General features: G+C 47.3%; 1 protein-coding gene across 7 annotated transcripts in view; it reads left to right on the plus strand.

The window, feature by feature from the left end:
• Positions 1–26,991, plus strand: part of LOC134927086 (cytochrome P450 2F2-like) — a 322,012-nt gene that overhangs the window by 263,634 nt on the left and 31,387 nt on the right. For 6 of the 7 annotated variants that reach the window (XM_063921090.1, XM_063921085.1, XM_063921088.1 and 3 more), the window contains one exon: positions 3,210–3,383. The exons of the other annotated variant lie outside the window; for it this stretch is intronic. In XM_063921090.1, coding sequence (XP_063777160.1) covers positions 3,210–3,383 — 174 coding nt within the window. The remainder of the gene's footprint in view (positions 1–3,209; positions 3,384–26,991) is intronic. 7 annotated transcript variants of the gene reach the window in all.

The raw sequence follows: 26,991 nt of genomic DNA on the forward strand, positions 1-26,991 counted from the left end.
TTTCAGGTAGTCCCACTACGCGTATATTGTTCCTCCGTGATCGATTCTCTATTTCTTCTAGTTTATTAATTATATGGTAGTTCTCTTTCTCTAGCCTTTTAACTTCACCTTGCAAGTCTGCTAAATGGTGAGCCACTGTGCCAATCGTGTTTTCAGCAGTGGTGACTCTAATTGAGAGTTGGTTCAATTGGGTAGAGATGTTGCTGACTGCTTTGGAAAGCATTGGGCCCACTGTAGAGGCTATAGCATCAACCAGATCTCCATATGTGAGAGGAGTATTGCGTTCCCTGAGCTGGGAGACCTGTTCTTCATCCAATGGGGCAGGTGCAATTTTTTTCTTTGAGGCTGGGGAAACTGCCAGTGTTTCTGTATGTGTCCTCATAACTGGGTTCAGGACTCCTTTTAATTTGTCTTAGTGTCTGTTGTTGTGATCTGGCAGGTTGTGAGTATGTGATGTATTTTTCCATTTCACTAGCCAGTGTGCAGTCTTAAGTGGAACAGATGTGTCTTACCTCCTGGGAGCTGTTTATCTCTCCGTCTGTTGTTGTTTCAGCACGGAGCACAGTGGTGGGTGACACGTGAGCCGTATCAGCAGCGTGTGTCTCTCTTCTTAATGTGCCCTTGCACCCTTTACTCAGGAAGGGGAGCCTTAATTATGTGCAGTGAAGCACCTGCTAGCACTGTGTGTATACGTTGGTGGGCTTCGTAGAGGTGAGCTGTGACTCCGTCTGATGCCTGGTGCATGCAGCGTGTCTCTCCTCGTTGTGTGTTGAAGGAGGAGGGGGGAGAGATTCGGGCTGAATTTCTCACAGCGGCTGCTGACAAGAGGGTGATCTATTAGGGGGAGGTTGGAGGCTAAATAAGCCTTGTAAAAGTGTCAGATAAGCTTCATACGGAGGGGAGCAGTGAGACAAGCTGCTCACTCCATGCAGCCGGAACAGGAAGATGGGGTTCTGAGTTTCTTTATTCCCTTTTTGTTTTTTGAGACTGCTAGTAACCTGTATATCTTTTCTAAAACTCCTTATATTCTTTGTAATCTTTTTATCCTTGTAAACCCCGAAGATACAGTATTTCTTAATGATAAAAAAAATATAATTTTAGATCTTACTGCTGTGTTCTTGAACCTAGGCCAAGCGAGGTCCATGTTACCTATTTTTTCATGAGATAATGAGATTTATGGTTACAGGTAAAGCTAAAGATGCCTGCAACGTCTGTAGTACGTTGAAAAGTCTTTGCCGGTGGCGGCGTTGATTCGCATGGCACTGGTGCAACTCTCAGATTGGTGTATTCGAAGAGTGGGCCGGCCGAGGTCAGTGACATATGGTAAAAAGTAACAGGACCATTTTTGTAGTTTAGTAAATTCTACACACTGGAGGTGCAATCTAAATGTTGATCCAAATGCCCATTTGGGCGTTATTGTTCATGACGCGCAACCAACGTGATTTCTGTGTACACAGTACTGTTATGGTACTATTCAGTTAAACTTAGAGATGTAACTTCTAATAAAACTATACGATGGTTCCGGGGATCAGCAGCACTGTTTGTCAGAGCTACCGCTGCACTCGGGATGCGGCACTCAGCTCTTCCTTCCTGTATAGTCCCACCCCTAGACACCTGTGTATGGTGGCGGAACTAAACAGTGGTGGACCCAGGTGCAACAATATGCATATTCCAAGTACAAACAGTGTGCCAAAAAATAGGGCATGGTCTCATTGAGAAGGAGCGTGGCCGTACAATAGTACCTCCAATTCAAATAATGCCACACAGTAGTATAACCTTATTACATTACACCAAATTACATTACATTGAACAGTAGTGCCCCTTATACACATTACACCACACTGTAGTGATTTTTATATATTACGCCACAAAGTAGTACCCCTTATACAAGTTACACCACACAGTAGTACCCCTTATGCATGTTACATCATACAGTAGTACCCCTTAATCACATTATGCCACTCAGTAGTACCTCTTATACACATTCTGCCACTCAGTAGTACCCTTTATACACATTATGCCACCCAGTAGTACCCCTTATACATGTTACATCACACAGTAGTTCCCCTGAATCACATTATAACACTCAGTAGTACCGCTTATACACATTATGCCACTCAGTAGTACTCTTTATACACATTACACCACACAGTAGTACCCCTTATACATATTATGCCACTCAGTAGTACCCTTTATACACATTATGCCACTCAGTAGTACCCCTTATACATGTTACACCACCCAGTAGTACCCCTTACACATGTTACATCACACAGTAGTACCCCTTAATCACATTATGCCACTCAGTAGTACCCCTTATACACATTATGCCACTCAGTGGTACCGCTTATACACATTATGCCACTCAGTAATACTCTTTATACACATTACACCACACAGTAGTACCCCTTATACATATTATGCAACTCAGTAGTACCCTTTATACACATTATGCCACTCAGTAGTACCCCTTATAAATGTAACGCCACACAGTAGTACCCCTTATACTCATTACACGGCACTGAAGTACCCCTTATACACATTATGCCACTCAGTAGTACCCCTTATACACATTACACTGCAGAGTAGTACCCCTTATTCACGTTACACCACACAGTAGTACCCCTTATACACGTTACACCAATATAGTAGGCACTAGGGGTAGGTTAAGGGTTAGGCTGTGGATGGGTGGAGTTTTAGGCACTAGGGGAATGGTTAGGGTTAGACTGTGGTGGGGCTGGTTAAGGTCAGGTAATAGTGGGAGGGTTAGGGATTAGAGATAGTGAGGAAAAACTCACCAGAACACTGTCCAGACATCGCCATTGCAATGTGATCCAGAAGTTGTCGCTGCTGACACTGGTACAAGATAAGACACCGCTAGACCACCAGGGACTGTTAGTCGACAGTTCTTCGTGTTGACATATCATACTGTACATGTCAACATAACTTATGTCAACAGGATAACTTTCGTCCAATCATACTCAGCCCCCCAGAAAACTCAGGAGGCTTCTCAATGATAGCATAAAGATGGGGCAATTCCCTTGTACAAGGCTACACAAGGCCCTCGGAGACAGGTGCCCGCACTATGCATCATGCAGCCAGCAGAATTTAATCATTTTATTTTTATGATGCAAACACTGTACCTGACAGAGCAGCCATAAATCTTTCACTCACTATGTTCATGCATTTTCTGTTTTCTGGGTTCATAGTTTGTAAACAAGTTCCCGATTCTCATGGATGTACCAATTCTCAAGCAGAAACTCTTCAAAGAGAGCTCGGAGCTAAAATCATTTGTCAAAAAATACATTGAGCAACACAAGAAGACGCTAAGTCCTGGGTCACCCAGAGACTTCATCGACTACTTCCTGGAGAAGATAAAAGAGGTAAAACCATTGCTGGGTACTGTTTATATTTGGATCTGCCACGGTTTTCATTGGCCAGGTGGCACCCTAGTCTAGGGATGATGCATCTGGGGGCAAGGTAGTTAACATGAACTGGGAGGCTCCTATTGCACTGAGCCAGGGATACCCTACTTATGTCTTTATGCTACTGCAATGGCTGATGGTCTGCCTCTGGCTGTGGTGTACTAAGATGCTCCATCAGGGATCGCACCAGATGTATGGAGGTGCAGAATCTTGGTCTGAACATAGTCATCTGTGTACATGCAACTGTGTCTTCAGACCATGACATGCCCACATCCGGCCAGCTACCCCCTGTTACCACTCACAAGTGCCCACCAAAATGTGATCTCTCTCAATTTCCATCTGCGTCTTTTTGCCTGATTCATAGTTGTACGCAAACCAGCTGATTGTGAATGCACTGCGAATGTACAGAACTATGTGATTGGGAATGCACTGCGCATGTACAGAACCATCTGATTGGGAATGCACTGCGCATGTACAGAACCATCTGATTGGGAATGTACTGCGCATGTACAGAACCATGTGATTGGGAATGCACTGCGCATGTACAGAACCATCTGATTGGGAATGCACTGCGCATGTACAGAACCATGTGATTGGGAATGCACTGCGCATGTATAGAACCATCTGATTGGGAATGCACTGCGCATGTACAGAACCATGTGATTGGGAATACACTGCGCATGTACAGAACCATCTGATTGGGAATGCACTGCGCATGTACAGAACCATTTGATTGTGAATGCACTGCGCGAATGCACTGCGCATGTACAGAACCATTTGATTGTGAATGCACTGCGCATGTACAGAACCATCTGATTGTGAATGCACTGCGCATGTACAGAATCATGTGATTGGGAATGCACTGCGCATGTACAGAATCATGTGATTGGGAATGCACTGCGCATGTACAGAACCATGTGATTGGGAATGCACTGCGCATGTACAGAACCATCTGATTGGGAATGCACTGCGCATGTACAGAACCATGTGATTGGGAATGCACTGCGCATGTACAGAACCATGTGATTGTGAATGCACTGCGCATTTACAAACCCATGTGATTGGGAATGCACTGCGCATGTACAGAACCATCTGATTGGGAATGCACTGCACATGTACAGAACCATGTGATTGGGAATGCACTGCGCATGTACAGAACCATGTAATTGTGAATGCACTGCGCGTGTATAGAACTATCTGATTGGGAATGCACTGCGCATGTACAGAACCATCTGATTGGGAATGCCCTGCGCATGTATAGAACCATCTGATTGGGAATGCACTGCGCATGGACAGCTATGTGATTGGGAATGCACTGCGCATGTACAGAACCATCAGATTGGGAATGCACTGCGCATGTACAGAACCATCTGATTGGGAATGCACTGCGCATGTACAGAACCATCTGATTGGGAATGCACTGCGCATGTACAGAACCATCTGATTGGGGATGCACTGCGCATGTATAGAACCATCTGATTGGGAATGCACTGCGCATGGACAGCCATGTGATTGGGAATGCACTGCGCATGTACAGAACCATCAGATTGGGAATGCACTGCGCATGTACAGAACCATCTGATTGGGAATACACTGCGCATGTATAGAACCATCTGATTGGGAATGCACTGCGCATGGACTGCCATGTGATTGGGAATGCACTGCGCGTGTATAGAACCATCTGATTGGGAATGCACTGCGCATGTATAGAACCATCTGATTGGGAATGCACTGCGCATGGACAGCCATGTGATTGGGAATGCACTGCGCATGGACAGCCATGTGATTGGGAATGCACTGCGCATGTACAGAACCATGTGATTGGGAATGCACTGCGCATGTACAGAACCATCTGATTGGGAATGCACTGCACATGTACAGACCCATGTGATTGGGAATGCACTGCGCATGTACAGAACCATCTGATTGGGAATGCACTGCACATGTACAGAACCATCTGATTGTGAATGCACTGCACATGTACAGAACCATCTGATTGTGAATGCACTGCGCATGTACAGAATCATGTGATTGGGAATGCACTGCACATGTACAGAATCATGTGATTGGGAATGCATTGCCCATGTACAGAACCATCTGATTGTGAATGCACTGCGCATGTACAGAACCATGTGATTGGGAATGCACTGCGCATGCACAGAACCATGTGATTGTGAATGCACTGCGCATGTACAGACCCATGTGATTGGGAATGCACTGCGCATGTACAGAACCATCTGATTGGGAATGCACTGCACATGTACAGAACCATGTGATTGGGAATGCACTGCGCATGTACAGAACCATGTAATTGTGAATGCACTGCGCGTGTATAGAACTATCTGATTGGGAATGCACTGCGCATGTACAGAATCATCTGATTGGGAATGCACTGCGCATGTATAGAACCATCTGATTGGGAATGCACTGCGCATGGACAGCCATGTGATTGGGAATGCACTGCGCATGTATAGAACCATCAGATTGGGAATGCACTGCGCATGTACAGAACCATCTGATTGGGAATGCACTGCGCATGTATAGAACCATCTGATTGGGAATGCACTGCGCATGGACAGCTATGTGATTGGGAATGCACTGCACGTGTATAGAACCATCTGATTGGGAATGCACTGCGCATGTACAGAACCATCTGATTGGGAATGCACTGCACATGTATAGAACCATCTGATTGGGAATGCACTGCGCATGGACAGCCATGTGATTGGGAATGCACTGCGCATGTACAGAACCATCTGATTGGGAATACACTGCGCATGTATAGAACCATCTGATTGGGAATGCACTGCGCATGGACAGCCATGTGATTGGGAATGCACTGCGCATGTACAGAACCATCAGATTGGGAATGCACTGCGCATGTACAGAACCATCTGATTGGGAATACACTGCGCATGTATAGAACCATCTGATTGGGAATGCACTGCGCATGGACTGCCATGTGATTGGGAATGCACTGCGCGTGTATAGAACCATCTGATTGGGAATGCACTGCGCATGTATAGAACCATCTGATTGGGAATGCACTGCGCATGGACAGCCATGTGATTGAGAATGCACTGCGCATGGACAGCCATGTGATTGGGAATGCACTGTGCATGTACAGAACCATCTGATTGGGAAAGCACTGCGCATGTACAGAACCATCTGATTGGGAATGCACTGCGCATGTACAGAACCATCTGATTGTGAATGCACTGCACATGTACAGAACCATCTGATTGTGAATGCACTGCGCATGGACAGCTATGTGATTGGGAATGCACTGCGCGTGTATAGAACCATCTGATTGGGAATGCACTGCGCATGTATAGAACCATCTGATTGGGAATGCACTGCGCATGGACAGCCATGTGATTGGGAATGCACTGCGCATGGACAGCCATGTGATTGGGAATGCACTGCGCATGTACAGAACCATCTGATTGGGAATGCACTGCGCATGTACAGAACCATCTGATTGGGATTGCACTGCGCATGTACAGAACCATCTTATTGGGAATGCACTGCACATGTACAGAACCATCTGATTGGGGATGCACTGCGCATGTATAGAACCATCTGATTGGGAATACACTGCGCATGGCCAGAACCATCAGATTGGGAATGCACTGCGCATGTACAGAACCATCTGATTGGGAATACACTGCGCATGTATAGAACCATCTGATTGGGAATGCACTGCACATGGACTGCCATGTGATTGGGAATGCACTGCGCGTGTATAGAACCATCTGATTGGGAATGCACTGCGCATGTATAGAACCATCTGATTGGGAATGCACTGCGCATGGACAGCCATGTGATTGGGAATGCACTGCGCATAGACAGCCATGTGATTGGGAATGCACTGCGCATGTACAGAACCATCTGATTGGGAATGCACTGCGCATGTATAGAACCATCTGATTGGGAATGCACTGCGCATGTACAGAACCATCTGATTGTGAATGCACTGCACATGTACAGAACCATCTGATTGCGAATGCACTGCGCATATACAGAATCATGTGATTGTGAATGCACTGCGCATGTACAGAATCATGTGATTGGGAATGCACTGCGCATGTACAGAACCATCTGATTGTGAATGCACTGCGCATGTACAGAACCATGTGATTGGGAATGCACTGCGCATGTACAGAACCATGTGATTGTGAATGCACTGCGCATGTACAGACCCATGTGATTGGGAATGCACTGCGCATGTACAGAACCATCTGATTGGAAATGCACTGCACATGTACAGAACCATGTGATTGGGAATGCACTGCGCATGTACAGAACCATGTAATTGAGAATGCACTGCGCGTGTATAGAACTATCTGATTGGGAATGCACTGCGCGTGTACAGAACCATCTGATTGGGAATGCACTGCGCATGTATAGAACCATCTGATTGGGAATGCACTGCACATGGACAGCCATGTGATTGGGAATGCACTGTGCATGTACAGAACCATCAGATTGGGAATGCACTGCGCATGTACAGAACCATCTGATTGGGAATGCACTGCGCATGTATAGAACCATCTGATTGGGAATGCACTGCGCATGGACAGCTATGTGATTGGGAATGCACTGCGCATGTATAGAACCATCTGATTGGGAATGCACTGCGCATGTACAGAACCATCTGATTGGGAATGCACTGCACATGTATAGAACCATCTGATTGGGAATGCACTGCGCATGGACAGCCATGTGATTGGGAATGCACTGCGCATGGACAGCCATGTGATTGGGAATGCACTGCGCATGTACAGAACCATCTGATTGGGAATGCACTGCACATGGACAGCCATGTGATTGGGAATGCACTGCGCATGTACAGAACCATCTGATTGGGAATGCACTGCGCATGTATAGAACCATCTGATTGGGAATGCACTGCGCATGGACAGCTATGTGATTGGGAATGCACTGCGCATGTATAGAACCATCTGATTGGGAATGCACTGCGCATGTACAGAACCATCTGATTGGGAATGCACTGCACATGTATAGAACCATCTGATTGGGAATGCACTGCGCATGGACAGCCATGTGATTGGGAATGCACTGCGCATGGACAGCCATGTGATTGGGAATGCACTGCGCATGTACAGAACCATCTGATTGGGAATGCACTGCGCATGGACAGCCATGTGATTGGGAATGCACTGCGCATGTACAGAACCATCTGATTGGGAATGCACTGCGCATGTACAGAACCATCTGATTGGGAATGCACTGCACATGTATAGAACCATCTGATTGGGAATGCACTGCACATGGACAGCCATGTGATTGGGAAAGCACTGTGCATGTACAGAACCATCAGATTGGGAATGCACTGCGCATGTACAGAACCATCTGATTGGGAATGCACTGCGCATGTATAGAACCATCTGATTGGGAATGCACTGCGCATGGACAGCTATGTGATTGGGAATGCACTGCGCGTGTATAGAACCATCTGATTGGGAATGCACTGCGCATGTACAGAACCATCTGATTGGGAATGCACTGCACATGTATAGAACCATCTGATTGGGAATGCACTGCGCATGGACAGCTATGTGATTGGGAATGCACTGCGCGTGTATAGAACCATCTGATTGGGAATGCACTGCGCATGTACAGAACCATCTGATTGGGAATGCACTGCACATGTATAGAACCATCTGATTGGGAATGCACTGCGCATGGACAGAACCATGTGATTGGGAATGCACTGCGCATGGACAGCCATGTGATTGGGAATGCACTGCGCATGTACAGAACCATCTGATTGGGAATGCACTGCGCATGTACAGAACCATCTGATTGGGAATGCACTGCGCATGTACAGAACCATCTGATTGGGAATGCACTGCGCATGTACAGAACCATCTGATTGGGGATGCACTGCGCATGTATAGAACCATCTGATTGGGAATGCACTGCGCATGGACAGCCATGTGATTGGGAATGCACTGCGCATGTACAGAACCATCAGATTGGGAATGCACTGCGCATGTACAGAACCATCTGATTGGGAATACACTGCGCATGTATAGAACCACCTGATTGGGAATGCACTGCGCATGGACTGCCATGTGATTGGGAATGCACTGCGCGTGTATAGAACCATCTGATTGGGAATGCACTGCGCATGTATAGAACCATCTGATTGGGAATGCACTGCGCATGGACAGCCATGTGATTGGGAATGCACTGCGCATGGACAGCCATGTGATTGGGAATGCACTGCGCATGTACAGAACCATCTGATTGGGGAATGCACTGCGCATGTACAGAACCATCTGATTGGGAATGCACTGCGCATGTACAGAACCATCTGATTGTGAATGCACTGCACATGTACAGAACCATCTGATTGTGAATGCACTGCGCATGGACAGCTATGTGATTGGGAATGCACTGCGCGTGTATAGAACCATCTGATTGGGAATGCACTGCGCATGTATAGAACCATCAGATTGGGAATGCACTGCACATGTATAGAACCATCTGATTGGGAATGCACTGCGCATGGACAGCCATGTGATTGGGAATGCACTGCGCATGGACAGCCATGTGATTTGGAATGCACTGCGCATGTACAGAACCATCTGATTGGGAATGCACTGCGCATGTACAGAACCATCTGATTGGGAATGCACTGCGCATGTACAGAACCATCTGATTGGGAATGCACTGCGCATGTACAGAACCATCTGATTGGGGATGCACTGCGCATGTATAGAACCATCTGATTGGGAATACACTGCGCATGGACAGAACCATCAGATTGGGAATGCACTGCGCATGTACAGAACCATCTGATTGGGAATACACTGCGCATGTATAGAACCATCTGATTGGGAATGCACTGCGCATGGACTGCCATGTGATTGGGAATGCACTGCGCGTGTATAGAACCATCTGATTGGGAATGCACTGCGCAGGTATAGAACCATCTGATTGGGAATGCACTGCGCATGGACAGCCATGTGATTGGGAATGCACTGCGCATAGACAGCCATGTGATTGGGAATGCACTGCGCATGTACAGAACCATCTGATTGGGAATGCACTGCGCATGTATAGAACCATCTGATTGGGAATGCACTGCGCATGTACAGAACCATCTGATTGTGAATGCACTGCACATGTACAGAACCATCTGATTGTGAATGCACTGCGCATGTACAGAATCATGTGATTGTGAATGCACTGCGCATGTACAGAATCATGTGATTGGGAATGCACTGCGCATGTACAGAACCATCTGATTGTGAATGCACTGCGCATGTACAGAACCATGTGATTGGGAATGCACTGCGCATGTACAGAACCATCTGATTGTGAATGCACTGCGCATGTACAGAACCATGTGATTGTGAATGCACTGCGCATGTACAGAATCATGTGATTGGGAATGCACTGCGCATGTACAGAACCATCTGATTGTGAATGCACTGCGCATGTACAGAACCATGTGATTGGGAATGCACTGCGCATGTACAGAACCATCTGATTGGGAATGCACTGCGCATGCACAGAACCATGTGATTGTGAATGCACTGCGCATGTACAGACCCATGTGATTGGGAATGCACTGCGCATGTACAGAACCATCTGATTGGGAATGCACTGCACATGTACAGAACCATGTGATTGGGAATGCACTGCGCATGTACAGAACCATGTAATTGAGAATGCACTGCGCGTGTATAGAACTATCTGATTGGGAATGCACTGCGCATGTACAGAACCATCTGATTGGGAATGCACTGCGCATGTATAGAACCATCTGATTGGGAATGCACTGCGCATGGACAGCCATGTGATTGGGAATGCACTGTGCATGTACAGAACCATCAGATTGGGAATGCACTGCGCATGTACAGAACCATCTGATTGGGAATGCACTGCGCATGTATAGAACCATCTGATTGGGAATGCACTGCGCATGTATAGAACCATCTGATTGGGAATGCACTGCGCATGTATAGAACCATCTGATTGGGAATGCACTGCGCATGGACAGCCATGTGATTGGGAATGCACTGCGCATAGACAGCCATGTGATTGGGAATGCACTGCGCATGTACAGAACCATCTGATTGGGAATGCACTGCGCATGTATAGAACCATCTGATTGGGAATGCACTGCGCATGTACAGAACCATCTGATTGTGAATGCACTGCACATGTACAGAACCATCTGATTGTGAATGCACTGCACATATACAGAATCATGTGATTGTCAATGCACTGCGCATGTACAGAATCATGTGATTGGGAATGCACTGCACATGTACAGAACCATCTGATTGTGAATGCACTGCGCATCTACAGAACCATGTGATTGGGAATGCACTGCGCATGTACAGAACCATGTGATTGTGAATGCACTGCGCATGTACAGACCCATGTGATTGGGAATGCACTGCGCATGTACAGAACCATCTGATTGGAAATGCACTGCACATGTACAGAACCATGTGATTGGGAATGCACTGCGCATGTACAGAACCATGTAATTGAGAATGCACTGCGCGTGTATAGAACTATCTGATTGGGAATGCACTGCGCATGTACAGAACCATCTGATTGGGAATGCACTGCGCATGTATAGAACCATCTGATTGGGAATGCACTGCACATGGACAGCCATGTGATTGGGAATGCACTGTGCATGTACAGAACCATCAGATTGGGAATGCACTGCGCATGTACAGAACCATCTGATTGGGAATGCACTGCGCATGTATAGAACCATCTGATTGGGAATGCACTGCGCATGGACAGCTATGTGATTGGGAATGCACTGCGCATGTATAGAACCATCTGATTGGGAATGCACTGCGCATGTACAGAACCATCTGATTGGGAATGCACTGCACATGTATAGAACCATCTGATTGGGAATGCACTGCGCATGAACAGCCATGTGATTGGGAATGCACTGCGCATGGACAGCCATGTGATTGGGAATGCACTGCGCAAGTACAGAACCATCTGATTGGGAATGCACTGCGCATGGACAGCCATGTGATTGGGAATGCACTGCGCATGGACAGCCATGTGATTGGGAATGCACTGCGCATGTACAGAACCATCTGATTGGGAATGCACTGCGCATGGACAGCCATGTGATTGGGAATGCACTGCGCATGTACAGAACCATCTGATTGGGAATGCACTGCGCATGTACAGAACCATCTGATTGGGAATGCACTGCGCATGTACAGAACCATCTGATTGGGAATGCACTGCGCATGTACAGAACCATCTGATTGGGAATGCACTGCGCATGTACAGAACCATCTGATTGGGAATACACTGCGCATGTATAGAACCATCTGATTGGGAATGCACTGCGCATGGACTGCCATGTGATTGGGAATGCACTGCGCGTGTATAGAACCATCTGATTGGGAATGCACTGCGCATGTATAGAACTATCTGATTTGGAATACACTGCGCATGGACAGCCATGTGATTGGGAATGCACTGCGCATAGACAGCCATGTGATTGGGAATGCACTGCGCATGTACAGAACCATCTGATTGGGAATGCACTGCGCATGTATAGAACCATCTGATTGGGAATGCACTGCGCATGTACAGAACCATCTGATTGTGAATGCACTGCACATGTACAGAACCATCTGATTGTGAAAGCACTGCGCATGTACAGAATCATGTGATTGGGAATGCACTGCGCATGTACAGAACCATCTGATTGTGAATGCACTGCGCATGTACAGAACCATGTGATTGGGAATGCACTGCACATGTACAGAACCATGTGATTGTGAATGCACTGCGCATGTACAGACCCATGTGATTGGAATGCACTGCGCATGTACAGAACCATCTGATTGGAAATGCACTGCACATGTACAGAACCATGTGATTGGGAATGCACTGCGCATGTACAGAACCATGTAATTGAGAATGCACTGCACGTGTATAGAACTATCTGATTGGGAATGCACTGCGCATGTACAGAACCATCTGATTGGGAATGCACTGCGCATGTATAGAACCATCTGATTGGGAATGCACTGCACATGGACAGCCATGTGATTGGGAATGCACTGTGCATGTACAGAACCATCAGATTGGGAATGCACTGCGCATGTACAGAACCATCTGATTGGGAATGCACTGCGCATGTATAGAACCATCTGATTGGGAATGCACTGCGCATGGACAGCTATGTGATTGGGAATGCACTGCGCGTATATAGAACCATCTGATTGGGAATGCACTGCGCATGTACAGAACCATCTGATTGGGAATGCACTGCACATGTATAGAACCATCTGATTGGGAATGCACTGCGCATGGACAGCCATGTGATTGGGAATGCACTGCGCATGGACAGCCATGTGATTGGGAATGCACTGCGCATGTACAGAACCATCTGATTGGGAATGCACTGCGCATGTACAGAACCATCTGATTGGGAATGCACTGCGCATGTACAGAACCATGTGATTGGGAATGCACTGCGCATGTACAGAACCATCTGATTGTGAATGCACTGCGCATGTACAGAACCATGTGATTGTGAATGCACTGCACATGTACAGAATCATGTGATTGGGAATGCACTGCGCATGTACAGAACCATCTGATTGTGAATGCACTGCGCATGTACAGAACCATGTGATTGGGAATGCACTGCGCATGTACAGAACCATCTGATTAGGAATGCACTGCGCATGTACAGAACCATGTGATTGTGAATGCACTGCGCATGTACAGACCCATGTGATTGGGAATGCACTGCGCATGTACAGAACCATCTGATTGGGAATGCACTGCACATGTACAGAACCATGTGATTGGGAATGCACTGCGCATGTACAGAACCATGTAATTGAGAATGCACTGCGCGTGTATAGAACTATCTGATTGGGAATGCACTGCGCATGTACAGAACCATCTGATTGGGAATGCACTGCGCATGTATAGAACCATCTGATTGGGAATGCACTGCGCATGGACAGCCATGTGATTGGGAATGCACTGTGCATGTACAGAACCATCAGATTGGGAATGCACTGCGCATGTACAGAACCATCTGATTGGGAATGCACTGCGCATGTATAGAACCATCTGATTGGGAATGCACTGCGCATGTATAGAACCATCTGATTGGGAATGCACTGCGCATGTATAGAACCATCTGATTGGGAATGCACTGCGCATGGACAGCCATGTGATTGGGAATGCACTGCGCATAGACAGCCATGTGATTGGGAATGCACTGCGCATGTACAGAACCATCTGATTGGGAATGCACTGCGCATGTATAGAACCATCTGATTGGGAATGCACTGCGCATGTACAGAACCATCTGATTGTGAATGCACTGCACATGTACAGAACCATCTGATTGTGAATGCACTGCGCATATACAGAATCATGTGATTGTCAATGCACTGCGCATGTACAGAATCATGTGATTGGGAATGCACTGCGCATGTACAGAACCATCTGATTGTGAATGCACTGCGCATCTACAGAACCATGTGATTGGGAATGCACTGCGCATGTACAGAACCATGTGATTGTGAATGCACTGCGCATGTACAGACCCATGTGATTGGGAATGCACTGCGCATGTACAGAACCATCTGATTGGAAATGCACTGCACATGTACAGAACCATGTGATTGGGAATGCACTGCGCATGTACAGAACCATGTAATTGAGAATGCACTGCGCGTGTATAGAACTATCTGATTGGGAATGCACTGCGCATGTACAGAACCATCTGATTGGGAATGCACTGCGCATGTATAGAACCATCTGATTGGGAATGCACTGCACATGGACAGCCATGTGATTGGGAATGCACTGTGCATGTACAGAACCATCAGATTGGGAATGCACTGCGCATGTACAGAACCATCTGATTGGGAATGCACTGCGCATGTATAGAACCATCTGATTGGGAATGCACTGCGCATGGACAGCTATGTGATTGGGAATGCACTGCGCATGTATAGAACCATCTGATTGGGAATGCACTGCGCATGTACAGAACCATCTGATTGGGAATGCACTGCACATGTATAGAACCATCTGATTGGGAATGCACTGCGCATGAACAGCCATGTGATTGGGAATGCACTGCGCATGGACAGCCATGTGATTGGGAATGCACTGCGCATGTACAGAACCATCTGATTGGGAATGCACTGCGCATGGACAGCCATGTGATTGGGAATGCACTGCGCATGGACAGCCATGTGATTGGGAATGCACTGCGCATGTACAGAACCATCTGATTGGGAATGCACTGCGCATGGACAGCCATGTGATTGGGAATGCACTGCGCATGTACAGAACCATCTGATTGGGAATGCACTGCGCATGTACAGAACCATCTGATTGGGAATGCACTGCGCATGTACAGAACCATCTGATTGGGAATGCACTGCGCATGTACAGAACCATCTGATTGGGTATGCACTGCGCATGTACAGAACCATCTGATTGGGAATACACTGCGCATGTATAGAACCATCTGATTGGGAATGCACTGCGCATGGACTGCCATGTGATTGGGAATGCACTGCGCGTGTATAGAACCATCTGATTGGGAATGCACTGCGCATGTATAGAACCATCTGATTTGGAATACACTGCGCATGGACAGCCATGTGATTGGGAATGCACTGCGCATAGACAGCCATGTGATTGGGAATGCACTGCGCATGTACAGAACCATCTGATTGGGAATGCACTGCGCATGTATAGAACCATCTGATTGGGAATGCACTGCGCATGTACAGAACCATCTGATTGTGAATGCACTGCGCATGTACAGAATCATGTGATTGGGAATGCACTGCGCATGTACAGAACCATCTGATTGTGAATGCACTGCGCATGTACAGAACCATGTGATTGGGAATGCACTGCACATGTACAGAACCATGTGATTGTGAATGCACTGCGCATGTACAGACCCATGTGATTGGAATGCACTGCGCATGTACAGAACCATCTGATTGGAAATGCACTGCACATGTACAGAACCATGTGATTGGGAATGCACTGCGCATGTACAGAACCATGTAATTGAGAATGCACTGCACGTGTATAGAACTATCTGATTGGGAATGCACTGCGCATGTACAGAACCATCTGATTGGGAATGCACTGCGCATGTATAGAACCATCTGATTGGGAATGCACTGCACATGGACAGCCATGTGATTGGGAATGCACTGTGCATGTACAGAACCATCAGATTGGGAATGCACTGCGCATGTACAGAACCATCTGATTGGGAATGCACTGCGCATGTATAGAACCATCTGATTGGGAATGCACTGTGCATGGACAGCTATGTGATTGGGAATGCACTGCGCGTATATAGAACCATCTGATTGGGAATGCACTGCGCATGTACAGAACCATCTGATTGGGAATGCACTGCACATGTATAGAACCATCTGATTGGGAATGCACTGCGCATGGACAGCCATGTGATTGGGAATGCACTGCGCATGGACAGCCATGTGATTGGGAATGCACTGCGCATGTACAGAACCATCTGATTGGGAATGCACTGCGCATGTACAGAACCATCTGATTGGGAATGCACTGCGCATGTACAGAACCATCTGATTGGGAATGCACTGCGCATGTACAGAACCATCTGATTGGGGATGCACTGCGCATGTATAGAACCATCTGATTGGGAATGCACTGCGCATGGACAGCCATGTGATTGGGAATGCACTGCGCATGTACAGAACCATCAGATTGGGAATGCACTGCGCATGTACAGAACCATCTGATTGGGAATACACTGCGCATGTATAGAACCACCTGATTGGGAATGCACTGCGCATGGACTGCCATGTGATTGGGAATGCACTGCGCGTGTATAGAACCATCTGATTGGGAATGCACTGCGCATGTATAGAACCATCTGATTGGGAATGCACTGCGCATGGACAGCCATGTGATTGGGAATGCACTGCGCATGGACAGCCATGTGATAGGGAATGCACTGCGCATGTACAGAACCATCTGATTGGGGAATGCACTGCGCATGTACAGAACCATCTGATTGGGAATGCACTGCGCATGTACAGAACCATCTGATTTTGAATGCACTGCACATGTACAGAACCATCTGATTGTGAATGCACTGCGCATGGACAGCTATGTGATTGGGAATGCACTGCGCGTGTATAGAACCATCTGATTGGGAATGCACTGCGCATGTATAGAACCATCTGATTGGGAATGCACTGCACATGTATAGAACCATCTGATTGGGAATGCACTGCGCATGGACAGCCATGTGATTGGGAATGCACTGCGCATGGACAGCCATGTGATTTGGAATGCACTGCGCATGTACAGAACCATCTGATTGGGAATGCACTGCGCATGTACAGAACCATCTGATTGGGAATGCACTGCGCATGTACAGAACCATCTGATTGGGAATGCACTGCGCATGTACAGAACCATCTGATTGGGGATGCACTGCGCATGTATAGAACCATCTGATTGGGAATACACTGCGCATGGACAGAACCATCAGATTGGGAATGCACTGCGCATGTACAGAACCATCTGATTGGGAATACACTGCGCATGTATAGAACCATCTGATTGGGAATGCACTGCGCATGGACTGCCATGTGATTGGGAATGCACTGCGCGTGTATAGAACCATCTGATTGGGAATGCACTGCGCAGGTATAGAACCATCTGATTGGGAATGCACTGCGCATGGACAGCCATGTGATTGGGAATGCACTGCGCATAGACAGCCATGTGATTGGGAATGCACTGCACATGTACAGAACCATCTGATTGGGAATGCACTGCGCATGTATAGAACCATCTGATTGGGAATGCACTGCACATGTACAGAACCATCTGATTGTGAATGCACTGCACATGTACAGAACCATCTGATTGTGAATGCACTGCGCATGTACAGAATCATGTGATTGTGAATGCACTGCGCATGTACAGAATCATGTGATTGGGAATGCACTGCGCATGTACAGAACCATCTGATTGTGAATGCACTGCGCATGTACAGAACCATGTGATTGGGAATGCACTGCGCATGTACAGAACCATCTGATTGTGAATGCACTGCGCATGTACAGAACCATGTGATTGTGAATGCACTGCGCATGTACAGAATCATGTGATTGGGAATGCACTGCGCATGTACAGAACCATCTGATTGTGAATGCACTGCGCATGTACAGAACCATGTGATTGGGAATGCACTGCGCATGTACAGAACCATCTGATTAGGAATGCACTGCGCATGTACAGAACCATGTGATTGTGAATGCACTGCGCATGTACAGACCCATGTGATTGGGAATACACTGCGCATGTACAGAACCATCTGATTGGGAATGCACTGCACATGTACAGAACCATGTGATTGGGAATGCACTGCGCATGTACAGAACCATGTAATTGAGAATGCACTGCGCGTGTATAGAACTATCTGATTGGGAATGCACTGCGCATGTACAGAACCATCTGATTGGGAATGCACTGCGCATGTATAGAACCATCTGATTGGGAATGCACTGCGCATGGACAGCCATGTGATTGGGAATGCACTGTGCATGTACAGAACCATCAGATTGGGAATGCACTGCGCATGTACAGAACCATCTGATTGGGAATGCACTGCGCATGTATAGAACCATCTGATTGGGAATGCACTGCGCATGGACAGCTATGTGATTGGGAATGCACTGCGCGTGTATAGAACCATCTGATTGGGAATGCACTGCGCATGTACAGAACCATCTGATTGGGAATGCACTGCACATGTATAGAACCATCTGATTGGGAATGCACTGCGCATGGACAGCCATGTGATTGGGAATGCACTGCGCATGGACAGCCATGTGATTGGGAATGCACTGCGCATGTACAGAACCATCTGATTGGGAATGCACTGCGCATGTACAGAACCATCTGATTGGGAATGCACTGCGCATGTACAGAACCATCTGATTGGGAATGCACTGCGCATGTACAGAACCATCTGATTGGGGATGCACTGCGCATGTATAGAACCATCTAATTGGGAATGCACTGCGCATGTACAGAACCATCTGATTGTGGATGCACTGCGCATGTACAGAACCATCTGATTGGGAATGCAGTGCACTGCGCATGTACAGAACCATCTGTTTGGGAATGCACTGCGCATGTACAGAACCATGTGATTGGGAATGCACTGCGCATGTACAGAACCATGTGACTGGGAATGCACTGTGCATGTACAGAACCATCTGATTGGGAATGCATTGCGCATGTACAGAACTATGTGATTGGGAATGCACTGCACATGTACAGAACCATCTGATTGGTATTGCACTGCGCATGTACTAAACCATGTGATTGGGAATGCACTGCGCATGTACAGAACCATCTGATTGGGAATGCACTGCGCATGTACAGAACCATCTGATTGTGAATGCACTGCGCATGTACAGAACCATCTGATTGTGAATGCACTGCGCATGTACAGAATCATGTGATTGGGAATGCACTGCGCATGTACAGAATCATGTGATTGGGAATGCACTGCGCATGTACAGAACCATGTGATTGGGAATGCACTGCGCATGTACAGAACCATCTGATTGGGAATTAACTGCGCATGTACAGAACCATCTGATTGGGAATGCACTGCGCATGTACAGAACCATGTGATTGGGAATGCACTGCGCATGTACAGAACCATGTGAGTGGGAATGCACTGCGCATGTACAGACCCATGTGATTGGGAATGCACTGCGCATGTACAGAACCATCTGATTGGGAATGCACTGCACATGTACAGAACCATGTGATTGGGAATGCACTGCGCATGTACAGCACCATGTAATTGTGAATGCACTGCGCGTGTATAGAACTATCTGATTGGGAATGCACTGCGCATGTACAGAACCATCTGATTGGGAATGCACTGCGCATGTATAGAACCATCTGATTGGGAATGCACTGCGCATGTACAGAACCATCTGATTGGGAATGCACTACGCATGTATAGAACCATCTGATTGGGAATGCACTGCGCATGGATAGCCATGTGATTGGGAATGCACTGCGCATGTTCAGAACCATCAGATTGGGAATGCACTGCGCATGTACAGAACCATCTGATTGGGAATACACTGCGCATGTATAGAACCATCTAATTGGGAATGCACTGCGCATGTACAAAACCATCTGATTGGGAATGCACTGCGCATGTATAGAACCATCTGATTGGGAATGCACTGCGCATGGACAGCCATGTGATTGGGAATGCACTGCGCATGGACAGCCATGTGATTGGGAATGCACTGCGCATGTACAGAACCATGTGATTGGGAATGCACTGCGCATGTACAGAACCATCTGATTGGGAATGCATTGCGCATGTACAGAACCATCTGATTGGGAATGCACTGCGCATGTACAGAACCATGTGATTGGGAATGCACTGCGCATGTACAGAACCATGTGATTGGGAATGCACTGCGCATGTACAGACCCATGTGATTGGGAATGCACTGCGCATGTACAGAACCATCTGATTGGGAATGCACTGCACATGTACAGAACCATGTGATTGGGAATGCACTGCGCATGTACAGCACCATGTAATTGTGAATGCACTGCGCGTGTATAGAACTATCTGATTGGGAATGCACTGCGCATGTACAGAACCATCTGATTGGGAATGCACTGCACATGTGTAGAACCATCTGATTGGGAATGCACTGCGCATGTACAGAACCATCTGATTGGGAATGCACTGCGCATGTACAGAACCATCTGATTGGGAATGCACTGCGCATGTACAAAACCATCTGATTGGGAATGCACTGCGCATGTATAGAACCATCTGATTGGGAATGCACTGCGCATGGACAGCCATGTGATTGGGAATGCACTGCGCATGGACAGCCATGTGATTGGGAATGCACTGCGCATGTACAGAACCATGTGATTGGGAATGCACTGCGCATGTACAGAACCATCTGATTGGGAATGCATTGCGCATGTACAGAACCATCTGATTGGGAATGCACTGCGCATGTACAGAACCATGTGATTGGGAATGCACTGCGCATGTACAGAACCATGTGATTGGGAATGCACTGCGCATGTACAGACCCATGTGATTGGGAATGCACTGCGCATGTACAGAACCATCTGATTGGGAATGCACTGCACATGTACAGAACCATGTGATTGGGAATGCACTGCGCATGTACAGCACCATGTAATTGTGAATGCACTGCGCGTGTATAGAACTATCTGATTGGGAATGCACTGCGCATGTACAGAACCATCTGATTGGGAATGCACTGCACATGTGTAGAACCATCTGATTGGGAATGCACTGCGCATGTACAGAACCATCTGATTGGGAATGCACTGCGCATGTACAGAACCATCTAATTGGGAATGCACTACGCATGTATAGATCTGATTGGGAATGCACTGCGCATGGACAGCCATGTGATTGGGAATGCACTGCGCATGTACAGAACCATCAGATTGGGAATACACTGCGCATGGACAGCCATGTGATTGGGAATGCACTGCGCATGTACAGAACCATCTGATTGGGAATGCACTGCGCATGTACAGAACCATCTGATTGGGAATGCACTGCGCATGTACAGAACCATCTGATTGTGAATGCACTGCACATGTACAGAACCATCTGATTGTGAATGCACTGCGCATGTACAGAACCATCTGATTGTGAATGCACTGCGCATGTACAGAATCATGTGATTGGGAATGCACTGCGCATGTACAGAATCATGTGATTGGGAATGCACTGCGCATGTACAGAACCATCTGATTGTGAATGCACTGCGCATGTACAGAACCATCTGATTGTGAATGCACTGCGCATGTACAGAATCATGTGATTGGGAATGCACTGCGCATGTACAGAACCATCTGATTGTGAATGCACTGCGCATGTACAGAACCATGTGATTGGGAATGCACTGCACATGTACAGAACCATGTGATTGTGAATGCACTGCGCATGTACAGACCCATGTGATTGGAATGCACTGCGCATGTACAGAACCATCTGATTGGAAATGCACTGCACATGTACAGAACCATGTGATTGGGAATGCACTGCGCATGTACAGAACCATGTAATTGAGAATGCACTGCACGTGTATAGAACTATCTGATTGGGAATGCACTGCGCATGTACAGAACCATCTGATTGGGAATGCACTGCGCATGTATAGAACCATCTGATTGGGAATGCACTGCACATGGACAGCCATGTGATTGGGAATGCACTGTGCATGTACAGAACCATCAGATTGGGAATGCACTGCGCATGTACAGAACCATCTGATTGGGAATGCACTGCGCATGTATAGAACCATCTGATTGGGAATGCACTGTGCATGGACAGCTATGTGATTGGGAATGCACTGCGCGTATATAGAACCATCTGATTGGGAATGCACTGCGCATGTACAGAACCATCTGATTGGGAATGCACTGCACATGTATAGAACCATCTGATTGGGAATGCACTGCGCATGGACAGCCATGTGATTGGGAATGCACTGCGCATGGACAGCCATGTGATTGGGAATGCACTGCGCATGTACAGAACCATCTGATTGGGAATGCACTGCGCATGTACAGAACCATCTGATTGGGAATGCACTGCGCATGTACAGAACCATCTGATTGGGAATGCACTGCGCATGTACAGAACCATCTGATTGGGGATGCACTGCGCATGTATAGAACCATCTGATTGGGAATGCACTGCGCATGGACAGCCATGTGATTGGGAATGCACTGCGCATGTACAGAACCATCAGATTGGGAATGCACTGCGCATGTACAGAACCATCTGATTGGGAATACACTGCGCATGTATAGAACCACCTGATTGGGAATGCACTGCGCATGGACTGCCATGTGATTGGGAATGCACTGCGCGTGTATAGAACCATCTGATTGGGAATGCACTGCGCATGTATAGAACCATCTGATTGGGAATGCACTGCGCATGGACAGCCATGTGATTGGGAATGCACTGCGCATGGACAGCCATGTGATAGGGAATGCACTGCGCATGTACAGAACCATCTGATTGGGGAATGCACTGCGCATGTACAGAACCATCTGATTGGGAATGCACTGCGCATGTACAGAACCATCTGATTTTGAATGCACTGCACATGTACAGAACCATCTGATTGTGAATGCACTGCGCATGGACAGCTATGTGATTGGGAATGCACTGCGCGTGTATAGAACCATCTGATTGGGAATGCACTGCGCATGTATAGAACCATCTGATTGGGAATGCACTGCACATGTATAGAACCATCTGATTGGGAATGCACTGCGCATGGACAGCCATGTGATTGGGAATGCACTGCGCATGGACAGCCATGTGATTTGGAATGCACTGCGCATGTACAGAACCATCTGATTGGGAATGCACTGCGCATGTACAGAACCATCTGATTGGGAATGCACTGCGCATGTACAGAACCATCTGATTGGGAATGCACTGCGCATGTACAGAACCATCTGATTGGGGATGCACTGCGCATGTATAGAACCATCTGATTGGGAATACACTGCGCATGGACAGAACCATCAGATTGGGAATGCACTGCGCATGTACAGAACCATCTGATTGGGAATACACTGCGCATGTATAGAACCATCTGATTGGGAATGCACTGCGCATGGACTGCCATGTGATTGGGAATGCACTGCGCGTGTATAGAACCATCTGATTGGGAATGCACTGCGCAGGTATAGAACCATCTGATTGGGAATGCACTGCGCATGGACAGCCATGTGATTGGGAATGCACTGCGCATAGACAGCCATGTGATTGGGAATGCACTGCACATGTACAGAACCATCTGATTGGGAATGCACTGCGCATGTATAGAACCATCTGATTGGGAATGCACTGCACATGTACAGAACCATCTGATTGTGAATGCACTGCACATGTACAGAACCATCTGATTGTGAATGCACTGCGCATGTACAGAATCATGTGATTGTGAATGCACTGCGCATGTACAGAATCATGTGATTGGGAATGCACTGCGCATGTACAGAACCATCTGATTGTGAATGCACTGCGCATGTACAGAACCATGTGATTGGGAATGCACTGCGCATGTACAGAACCATCTGATTGTGAATGCACTGCGCATGTACAGAACCATGTGATTGTGAATGCACTGCGCATGTACAGAATCATGTGATTGGGAATGCACTGCGCATGTACAGAACCATCTGATTGTGAATGCACTGCGCATGTACAGAACCATGTGATTGGGAATGCACTGCGCATGTACAGAACCATCTGATTAGGAATGCACTGCGCATGTACAGAACCATGTGATTGTGAATGCACTGCGCATGTACAGACCCATGTGATTGGGAATACACTGCGCATGTACAGAACCATCTGATTGGGAATGCACTGCACATGTACAGAACCATGTGATTGGGAATGCACTGCGCATGTACAGAACCATGTAATTGAGAATGCACTGCGCGTGTATAGAACTATCTGATTGGGAATGCACTGCGCATGTACAGAACCATCTGATTGGGAATGCACTGCGCATGTATAGAACCATCTGATTGGGAATGCACTGCGCATGGACAGCCATGTGATTGGGAATGCACTGTGCATGTACAGAACCATCAGATTGGGAATGCACTGCGCATGTACAGAACCATCTGATTGGGAATGCACTGCGCATGTATAGAACCATCTGATTGGGAATGCACTGCGCATGGACAGCTATGTGATTGGGAATGCACTGCGCGTGTATAGAACCATCTGATTGGGAATGCACTGCGCATGTACAGAACCATCTGATTGGGAATGCACTGCACATGTATAGAACCATCTGATTGGGAATGCACTGCGCATGGACAGCCATGTGATTGGGAATGCACTGCGCATGGACAGCCATGTGATTGGGAATGCACTGCGCATGTACAGAACCATCTGATTGGGAATGCACTGCGCATGTACAGAACCATCTGATTGGGAATGCACTGCGCATGTACAGAACCATCTGATTGGGAATGCACTGCGCATGTACAGAACCATCTGATTGGGGATGCACTGCGCATGTATAGAACCATCTAATTGGGAATGCACTGCGCATGTACAGAACCATCTGATTGTGGATGCACTGCGCATGTACAGAACCATCTGATTGGGAATGCAGTGCACTGCGCATGTACAGAACCATCTGTTTGGGAATGCACTGCGCATGTACAGAACCATGTGATTGGGAATGCACTGCGCATGTACAGAACCATGTGACTGGGAATGCACTGTGCATGTACAGAACCATCTGATTGGGAATGCATTGCGCATGTACAGAACTATGTGATTGGGAATGCACTGCACATGTACAGAACCATCTGATTGGTATTGCACTGCGCATGTACTAAACCATGTGATTGGGAATGCACTGCGCATGTACAGAACCATCTGATTGGGAATGCACTGCGCATGTACAGAACCATCTGATTGTGAATGCACTGCGCATGTACAGAACCATCTGATTGTGAATGCACTGCGCATGTACAGAATCATGTGATTGGGAATGCACTGCGCATGTACAGAATCATGTGATTGGGAATGCACTGCGCATGTACAGAACCATGTGATTGGGAATGCACTGCGCATGTACAGAACCATCTGATTGGGAATTAACTGCGCATGTACAGAACCATCTGATTGGGAATGCACTGCGCATGTACAGAACCATGTGATTGGGAATGCACTGCGCATGTACAGAACCATGTGAGTGGGAATGCACTGCGCATGTACAGACCCATGTGATTGGGAATGCACTGCGCATGTACAGAACCATCTGATTGGGAATGCACTGCACATGTACAGAACCATGTGATTGGGAATGCACTGCGCATGTACAGCACCATGTAATTGTGAATGCACTGCGCGTGTATAGAACTATCTGATTGGGAATGCACTGCGCATGTACAGAACCATCTGATTGGGAATGCACTGCGCATGTATAGAACCATCTGATTGGGAATGCACTGCGCATGTACAGAACCATCTGATTGGGAATGCACTACGCATGTATAGAACCATCTGATTGGGAATGCACTGCGCATGGATAGCCATGTGATTGGGAATGCACTGCGCATGTTCAGAACCATCAGATTGGGAATGCACTGCGCATGTACAGAACCATCTGATTGGGAATACACTGCGCATGTATAGAACCATCTAATTGGGAATGCACTGCGCATGTACAAAACCATCTGATTGGGAATGCACTGCGCATGTATAGAACCATCTGATTGGGAATGCACTGCGCATGGACAGCCATGTGATTGGGAATGCACTGCGCATGGACAGCCATGTGATTGGGAATGCACTGCGCATGTACAGAACCATGTGATTGGGAATGCACTGCGCATGTACAGAACCATCTGATTGGGAATGCATTGCGCA

The sequence above is a fragment of the Pseudophryne corroboree genome, chromosome 5 (genome assembly GCF_028390025.1).
Source record: "Pseudophryne corroboree isolate aPseCor3 chromosome 5, aPseCor3.hap2, whole genome shotgun sequence".
Classification (NCBI taxonomy): Eukaryota; Metazoa; Chordata; class Amphibia; order Anura; family Myobatrachidae; genus Pseudophryne; species Pseudophryne corroboree.